The 9,990-nt window shown below is 39.7% G+C and overlaps 1 protein-coding gene across 1 annotated transcript; it reads left to right on the forward strand.

Annotated features, from left to right (window-relative positions):
- Positions 1 to 4,891: 4,891 nt before the first annotated feature.
- Positions 4,892 to 9,668, forward strand: LOC140937609 (uncharacterized). The gene is made up of 2 exons (XM_073387155.1): positions 4,892 to 4,974; positions 6,372 to 9,668. Exon 2 carries the CDS (start codon positions 6,586 to 6,588, stop codon positions 8,890 to 8,892), a length of 2,307 nt encoding a protein of 768 aa, XP_073243256.1. The 5' UTR covers positions 4,892 to 4,974; positions 6,372 to 6,585; the 3' UTR covers positions 8,893 to 9,668.
- Positions 9,669 to 9,990: the final 322 nt, after the last annotated feature.

Below are 9,990 nucleotides of genomic sequence, written 5' to 3' on the forward strand. Positions count from 1 at the left end.
TAAGACCATCAACTGATGTGATACAACTCACTTTGACTCTAAAGATGACTACCGCACAGGTTGTTGAAACGTCAGTCACTGTCAACAATAACAGTCCTATTCAGGACTACGTTCACCCGGACGATCAAACTCAACCTTTTGAAATGACTCCTGGGTTCAAACCTTTCACAAAGATAAAAAATAATGACGATTTTATTATATTTTAAATTTACCCGGACTTTAGTTTTCACAATCTGTCCAACTGTAATGCTCAATATTGGAGATAGCTCAATAAGGTGTTTAGAGAAGAATACTGATGTACACCAACAAATCCAAACTTTAATGATGAAAACAGATCATCTGGCCTTGAAACTGGGCAGCAAAAAATAAATGCCATAGCAGATGATGAATCACACAACTTGATATTAAACTGAAGTAGAGAACCGATAATATTAGTCAAAAAATGATGTCAGTGCTATCATCTGAGTTGTGATACCATCTGATTTTCTTACCAAGTCACGAAATTTTAATGCAATATTCACGGAGGTGGAACTATATTCAATACAGCTTGCAGCAAATGAATACCACGGGATAACTATGGCTAACGAGACAAGACAAGACAAGACATTTATTATCATAATATGACAAGTACAATTTTTTGGCACGCAGTTAGCAAGAAAACGCTAGTCGAGGCGTGCCAAATTAATTCTATTACAAATCAGACATTACATATAATAAGTAAAAAGCAAAGAAAAAGAAAAGGAAATATGAAATATGTGTAATGAATTCAAAAGCAGAAAAAAGACAAATCTGTTTAATGCAACCTGTTAAACAAGCTAAGGTTTAGGATTTCGCGATTTTATTTCTCGTGTTATCATGGTTGCATCAAGGTAATCATCTTTGTCTTTTAATATTTCAAAGAGCACACTGATTAATTTTAGTCTGAACACTTTTTTCGACATAACGTTCGCTGGATAATCTCTCTGACGATCCAGTATAATGTCAGCCATCTTGTTTTGTCTCTTTAGTAGTACCCGGACCCTTGCATCACAGCTAGATCGCTCGACCCCGCTCGTTTCAACGCCCTAGCTTCTTACGTCCTGGTCTAGTCCAACCCCGTAAAACTCGGTGGGGTCAGTTTTAATCTTGTACCCAGATCCCACTCTGGCTGTGGAAGATCTGGGTACGAGACAAGGGGAAGATTAAAACGTGCCCTTGAAAGTACATGTGAAAAAATTAATTCGTTTAATATTTTCTCTTCTCAAAAACATGTTTAAAAAAATACAATATCCGATGTCTTTTCTTTGAGTCGATAGTGATAACTGGTTGCAAACAATTAATTACATATTCCTCATGTATTTCCCTAATTTTTATACCCGTCACTATAATTTTCTTGGCTAAAATTACTTTTTCTCTCTCCTCCCAAGTTTTGGGGAGTGAGAAAACAGTAGATGTTTCCCGACGCCACAACTGGTTTACTGCGAAATGACGTGTGAGGATCGATAACAGAAATTCATACTGATAACGTGTCACTATCCAAATCTGGATAGTGATATGTCATCAGTATAGAATTTTTGAGCTCCTTTCGCGGGGAAACCAATGATAGCATCGGGAAATGTCGGCCGTTTTGTCCGGCCACCAGTTTTTTGAGGTTGGCTTTAATCAGAACCAAAACCCCTCTTAGGATCAAAGTAATCTTATCTCTTATTCCTTCTACCTAAAAATGAAATTGTCATCCAAGAGTCGCCATCCTCAAGGATGTTCTTCACCCTTCTCCCGCTCGCAAAGTAGCCCTTTATGCCGACGTGACGAAGTGAAGACCTTCAACGAGGGAGACTAGTCTTGAAGGCGCTTCTACCGTCCTTACGATCCTTCTTGATAAGGAAGACCTGGTCATGAGAGCAACTCTTTTTTCGCAAGTAGAAATTATGCAATTTCAAAAACAAGGCATAAAATATATATACTTAGTATATATATTTTATGCCTTGTTTTTGAAATTGCATAATCTGTATTCTGTTATAGTATTTTTACTTTGACAATATTACGACTAAATTGTTTCTCCCAATAGGAGATTACGTGTGGCGAATATTGCGTCATATATCCTTACATAAAAAATTATATCAAATTCCTCTAATTTGATTCACAATATTAACTTATATATAATACATTTTACATAATTTTCCTGTTTAAGCTCACGAAGTGTCATTAAACGACTCTCTGGTCTGAAATCAACGCCATTACTACCTTCCTTAACAGGACAACAAGATATACTTCATGGTTGAATGCCATATAGTCATTTGCCTCACATGACCGCACAACCTCGTTCCCAGGGTTCTCTCCTGCCCGCCCTATGGAGCGGGTAGGGGAGAACCCTGGGAACGAGATTGATGACCGCATGGCTGTATGAAGAAGGTGTCAGTCTCTCTAGAAAGACTACGTATAATTTTTCGAGCTTTAAATAGCTGTAGTAGCTCGGATATTATGCGTAGTCTTACATGACATAGTTAGCAATACGGTCAACTGGGCAGGTGGCTATATGGTATTCAACCATGAAGTAAAATTATATCCACATTGGTACGTATTGGGGTCAAATCCCTGTACAATCCCTTATAATATTTCTGTTGCGCAACAACGATTCTCATTGGTGAGCTTGGGTAGGTAATACATGTTTTGTGGGATGCGTTTGCAATATCGATCTCAGTCCTTTTGACAGAAAAATTTAAAAACCTCTTAATTAATGAAGTTATGAAACACTTGTCAGCTTTTATAAAACAGTCCCGTGAGTGTTAATTTTCTTTTTCTTAATAGAGAACCCGGGCGGGGGAGGGGGGGTGGAGGGAAGGGTACTTCCTTACAAGAGGTTAATGAAGATGTGCCAAAACTGGGGTCGCTTTTTCACGACTGGATTGACTATTATAGGGTCACATTTTCAAGAGGGTTACTAGAATGCGGTCTCCATTTTCTAATTTTTGGGGGTAAGACAGTTTTTCATATTTATGGTTAGCAAACGTACCAGATTGTTTTGTACTGTAGATGAAAAGTAAAGTGTTCTTCATTTAACCTAAAAAATGGGTCAATTCGTAAAAATAGAAAGTGACTAAGCTCAGCTGTAAGCTGGGATCGCGAAAATTACAAATTTGCCAAAAAGTGACTAAGATGGGGTCTATAATTGGCCACAGAATAGACTAGAATTAAACTTGAGAAAATGACTTTTTTTTCAGGTTTCAATCCATGTTTATCCTTGTCACCCGTACGTAGAAACAGACGACAGCAGTCAGTTTTGCAATGGCTAAATATAGTCGTAAATGAAAAAAAAACTGGACCATTATTTTTGGAATTCAATTGATGCTAAGCGACTTGTACTAGTCTACCTTTAAGATGGCAACTGTCTTGACATGACCCCTTTAATCATGAAGGGATACTGAATTACAAGCCATAGTTTACACGAAGATTGTAGACTCTTGATCCTAATTACCATTTCACATTAGCTTCCTCAACCCAAGGCCAACGTTTTAGCAAGCTTCAAAATATCCGCATGTACGTATTGTTACGACCCTTGGTTCGAAGTCTGATCTTGTGCTTACCCTCAGCTTAGCCTACCCCTCCCCCGCATAAAAGCAATAGGTTTAGACTGGCAAAATAGTAACATTGCAAGTGCATCATACTTCTTTAATGGTACCTTTCTTTGCCGTCGTTGCACGACTACGACGTGAAACTGCCTAATTTCAAGTTTTGTGGAGGACGTGAACAAAAGGCCACCACCCTCTTTTCAAAAGAACTTTAGGCCATTCTACCTGTAAACAAAACATACATCCCATTTTAAGCCCCCTCCAAATGTATTGAAATGAATTCGAGTTACTATGACGTTTTCAAGGTTAATTAAAAAACAGTAAGTACAAAACGTATTTTGATCAGCATCAGTGTAGCTTGTATCGAAGCGCTTTTTCTATTCCGGTTAGACCAATTAAGCCCTCTCGGATATACTCTCTGTTTATAAGCCCTCCTAAAACCTCTTTACGAAGATGTATAGGCCTAAGGTTTATAAACAGCAATTTACAGTATGACTTACATTTTTTCTTTTAAATTTTCTTACCATAACTTTTTTGGCTATGATTTAGTAGCTATTTAGTGAGAGCGGAGCTCTCTCGGGCGCGCAGAGGAGCACCATGGGTAAGAAAATTTGGCTACCTATGCGTTAACCTGAGATCAGGCCCAATTTGAGCGGTTCTCATACATTCTCTATAACGGTTTCAGGTTACCTATGCGTACGTACGTACATCCACCCCTTTATGCAAGCCAGGGTGAAATTTTGCATTTCAAACACCCGCGCGTTTCGACGGTAAATCGCATAGCCACCCGGACGTTTAGAGATAAGAAACAATTCGATTCTTTCTTTCGACTTAATTCTAACGTCTATATTGACGTGGATAACAGAGAAAGAGCTAGAACGAGAGTTAAAAACAAACTATCAATTTCGTTGGAATAAAAACATGAAAATTTTATAGCGGCGGTAAGAAAAGGAGAAATGCTAGCAGCCACCAAGGTGAAAATTATTTAATGGCAGCGAAAAAGGTGAACAGGAACACATACAACATTTCCTCCATAAAACGTGTAACTAGGAAGTTTCTGGAAGTTTCACGTTATAGTCGTGCAAAACAACAGGCAAAGAAATGTACATAAAAAGTGTGCTGCACGAGCAAAGTTGTTTTTTTGCTAATTAGACCTACTGATTTTTTTGCTGTTTTCGTTGCCGTCGTCCCTTAGCATTACTCGATTTTATATTTTTTTGAGTAATTAAATTGTAGATTATTTACGAGAGCTTCGCAAAATCTTTATATTAGACACCCCGATTATCAACCTTGATCCCAGCTCTAAGGATACAGGTCTAAAAGGACTGGTAACTAAGTTTGATTTTCTAGGAAACATACCGTCTTAAAATTCAGGGAATCGGTGTATCTTCGCCATTTCTCAGTGATTTCTCTCCATCGCAACATGGTAAGTATAAACTATACTGCATCCTAGCCTATTTAGCTTGTAAAGCCTACAACATAAAACGTTGAAAAAACTGATTGCTTTGTGATAAGCACAGGCCTTACCGATGACTGTCGCGACTGTTCAATTTTCACTGAATTTTGACTGTTTGTGTTTGTATTAATCAGAAGTGTTCGGGTATCGTTCGACTCACAACCATCTGAAAAAGTTTACAATTTTAAGCTTCCTGTTTAGCAACTCAGTGTCTAGTAAAATTCGAATGGAAGACGAAAGTGTACATTGATCCAATTTTCGTTAGTTTTCAAGAGTGTTATACCTCCAAATAATCGAAGCCAATAAGTGAATACCGGAAGTAGATTGGAATCAGCAGCACTATGCCCTTTTAATGACAGTGTGTTATTATATCAATAGGAAAGAATCTTGAAACGTATAAACATTTTTATCTTTTGGCACAGCGCGTTTTCGTGTCTACCATAATTTATAGATTATCGTCTATTGATCATCTCTATCAGTCTCGGTTGAATAACCTTGATGGGTTTAAAAGGCTGTTTGCTGTCTCTTCTGGTTAACTTATTGCTTTCATGCAGTACAATAATTCTGAAAAATCTAGGTTGTTGCGAACGGGTCTCCGACAAATAATCACTCTCAATATTGTTGTCTACAGTTTTGCTTTAATAGATGTACGGTCACAGATTTCGGCCCAGGTTCTCTCGCGTCTCGAAGCGACATTTTGACATAATTACGAAAGTCTTCCAAAACTTACACTGTAAAGGGTACAACGTTCCCTCTAACATGAGATTATATGTCACGCACCCGGTCACGCATTGGTCGGCTGGACAGCTACAATAGTTTTATGGCAGTTCAATTAAAGTCGCGTTTCGGCGAGTCTAGTTTATGGTGTGTCCTCAGAATTTTTTTAACTGCTTGCGGCGTGACGGCGTCGGTTCGATCTTTCGGCCTCGACGCGACTCTGCAGCAGGGTAAGCACGTTTGGTCGTTTCAGGTTTTAGTTTTGCCATTGTTCCTTCTATGAATGATATATAGTCTGGAGAGAATCGAAAAGAACAACTGCAGAACAAAAACTCGTTGCAATCGGTCCTGAAACGGCCAAAAATGCTAAGAACACACCCTAAATAAAACAAGACAACTAAAGGTAAGAAATTCTGATGTATTTTTCTTGCTATTTTTGACCCCTAAATAACGACTAAAACCCCTGTACAATCCCTATATAATATATATTTCTGTTACGCAACAACGATTCTCATTGGTGAGCTTGGGCCGGTAATACATGTTTTGTGGCTGTGCGTTTGCAATATCGATCTTCCTTTTGATAGAAAAATTTAAAATCCTCTTAATTAATAAAACAGTTCCGTGAGTGTTAATTTTCATTTTCTTACTAGAGAAAGGTCTCATGGTACCACAATCAGATAATGTTCTTACGATCGAGTACATGATCATTTGGAACACAGGCCACACAGAAACGAAGATGTGGAAAAGTATGGCCATTACTCGTAACTGTTCAATATTTTGATGAACTAGTCTTGCCATTACCAACAGTAAATATGGAATTCAATTAACATTTAATAAACGGTTTCCCTCCTTTGGTGTGCCATCATGAGCAAAAAACGCAGAGCATCAGGAAAACGGGGCTTTTCTAAAGAGGAAGAGAGCTACTTGTGCCAAGCCAATATGTTGCAGTCAGTGGGTAAATATTGGGAGGCAATGGAATATTACGACCAAGCACTTATGGATGCAATAGCTGGTGGGGATCCGGATATGGAAACAACAGTTTATACACAGATGGCAAATACCTTGCATTCTCTCGGTAAACATCAGGAGGCAATGGTATGTAATGAACAGGCACTTATGGCCGCAGTAACTACCGGCGACGTGGATAGAGAAGCGGCGGTGTACACAAACATTGGAAATTCGCTTCGTGGTTGGGACAAACATGGACAGGCTATAGACTGTTACGAGGAATCACGTCTCATTGCAGCAACAAGTGGTAATCAAGGTCTAGAAGCAGACTGCAGCACAAACATTGCAAATGCATTACAAGGCCTTGGCAAATATGAGGATTCAATTGGATGTCATGAGGACGCACGAATGGTTGCGGTACTAAGTGGCGACAGAAACAGAGAGGCAGCTAGTAACACAAACGTAGCAGAAACGTTACATTGCCTTGATGAACATCGATTAGCATTGGATTATCACGATGAAGCACTTTTCATTGCTAAAGAAATTGGAGACAGGAAAGGGGAATCAGCCAGCTACGGAAACGTGGGAACTACGTTGCAATTCCTTGGCGAAAACAGAAAGGCTTTAGAATGTCATGCAGAAGCACTAACAATCACCCAGGAGATCGGTGACAAGGAAAGAGAGGCAGCAAGCTTCAGAAACCTTGGATCTACGTGGCAGTGCCTTGGCAGCAACGTAAAAGCAAGAGAATGTCACATGAAGGCACTTGCCATCTCAAAGGAAACTGGTGACAGACAAGGAGAAGCTGCAAGTTATGGAAACTTAGGAGCTGTGTTTGAGCCCCTGGGCGAACATTCAAAGGCTGAAGAATGTCACGAGAAAGCTATTCAACTGAGTAAGAAAAATCCACTGGAAGCTCTCCACATTGTAGAAATGGCCAGAGCCAGGTCTTTGGCACATCTAATGGCCATTCAGTACTTTGGAAAACAGTTCCTAGTCACTCCAAAGTCAATGCTTGGAATTGAACGTATAATGAACAAGGAACCGAGCTGTGTTTGTTTATACATTTCTTATGTCAAGCAAGATATGTCCTTCTGGATTCTGAAGACAAGTGGAGTCAAATATCGAACGATAAACGTGTGTAAAGACTTTGATAGAGTTGGGGCAATACGAAATTTCAGTGAATTTTTTGCTAAGTTTAGAAGATTTTCCGTGCCCCCTTTGAAGAATTGCGAAGATCGATCTTTAAGTCCCGTGTTTGAGAGGCGACCAACAGCTCATTCGTCGCTGAACACAGTTCAGGATAAAGTTGCTGCCTTGCGCCTTGGAGAATCTGACGAAAACGAAAAATCAGAACCCGAACAGGACCTTAAGTATAGTCAAGGTTACAAAATGATCATCTCTCCCGTGGCTGATTTGCTCCATGAACCCGAAATAATCATTGTCCCAGATCGCTGCTTGTTCAACGTCCCATTCGCTGCATTAAAAGATGAAAATGGAAGGTATTTATCAGAGACCTACCGGATCCGCATCGCTCCGTCGTTGACTACCCTGAAGCTTATTCAGGACAGTCCAGTGAGCTATCACAGTCGTTCTGGTGCATTGATAGTTGGCGACCCTCAAGTTGGAGATGTTTTCTACCAAGGGTGCATTGGGAGCCTACCGCCATTACCTTCTGCAAGAAGAGAAGCAGAAAGGATTGGAGGACTACTGGGTGTCCAGCCTTTACTGGGAGAACACGCAACTAAGCGGGCTGTGCTTCAAAGGATACATTCAGTAAGTCTGATCCATTTAGCAGCTCATGGAGATGCTGAAAGAGGTGAAATTGCCCTTGCTCCCGTGCGCTCCTCGAATGGGATTCCGCAACAACAAGATTACTTACTGACAATGTCTGACATTTCAAAAGTTCGCCTACAAGCCAAGTTGGTGGTTCTGAGCTGCTGTCACAGTGCACGTGGAGATGTCCGAGTTGAAGGAGTTGTTGGAATCGCTCGTGCATTCTTAGCGTCCGGTGCGCGCTCAGTGTTGGTGGCATTGTGGGCTATCGAAGACGAAGCAACCGAGCAGTTTATGAATCGTTTTTACGCTTACCTTGCTCGCGGAAGAAGCGCAAGTGAAGCTCTTCACCAGACAATGAAATGGATGAGAGTTAATGGCTTTCCGGAAGTTGGTCAATGGGCCCCCTTTCTGTTAATTGGGGACAACGTGCAACTTTTCTCGTGAGGTAAAGGTAAAGATTATTTGCTCTGAGATGTTAATATGGAGGACAGGCGGGCCAGCCAAATCAACCGATACCTCCTTCTCTGGGACTGAATGACTGGGATAAATAACTTATGATCGAAGAACTTTAAGAACTGCAGCAAAGAAGACCGTCTACCTCTATATGCCAATTATGTAAACCGAGCCATAATGTCTCTACGAACAGAAGAAGTTTTTATGTGTTGTTGGCTTTTTGTTTTAGTCACGAGAAGAATGAAACCTTTTTACGTAGCCTAGCCATAATTTTGTTCGTTTATTGTAAATCCCATGTTTAAAGGCTTTGGCCAAACACCCATACTTCTACGCCTATGAGTTTATGCAAACTCGGAAAAAAAACAATCAAGGGTAATCAGGCCTTCTTGCCTTAAGGGTTGACGGTCAAAAAGACAAAATTAGTTATTTTGCAGATGTACAATAGAAGGGCCTTCACCCTTTTTGAGTAACGCACCTCATGAAGAAATGTTCATGGAGTACATTAATTTCTACTAATCTGTGGTCCCCTCCTTGATGAAAAGAAAACGTTGACTGCCTTGTGATTAAATGCTACACCTTTTAATTATCACGCAATCATTACACGTACAAATTATTGTTTTTTTTTATAACAAAAGTGAGTAATCGGTTTGAAGATTCAAAATTTATTTATCACATGCATCCCTTTCTTACTGTGATTCTGAGGCGTGTTACGAAAGATATAATCATGCATTATGATCCTTTACATTAAAGCTGTTACTAAGTACTTACTGATGGTGCACTTCTTTTAAGTTCAGCTTCAAAATCAGCGACAATTTAATTGAATAACGTTTCAAAGACTCTATGCTATCTATTTTAACGTCACTGTATCATACTTTACTTTCTTTTACAAGTAGAATTATTACATAAAGCGAGCAAACAAAAGTTGGTTACAGAAATGAACGCGCACATAGGTATTTGGCGTGGCATGCAAACGTACCCCGTTCTTGTCTCGGAAAATTTTTTAACCAAATACTGATACATGTTCGGGCACGGAACTGATGTGAAATCAGAATTCATGGGTCATTTTATGTTTGTATCTAAGATCCTATT

Source organism: Porites lutea, chromosome 5, assembly GCF_958299795.1.
Source record: "Porites lutea chromosome 5, jaPorLute2.1, whole genome shotgun sequence".
NCBI lineage: Eukaryota > Metazoa > Cnidaria > Anthozoa > Scleractinia > Poritidae > Porites > Porites lutea.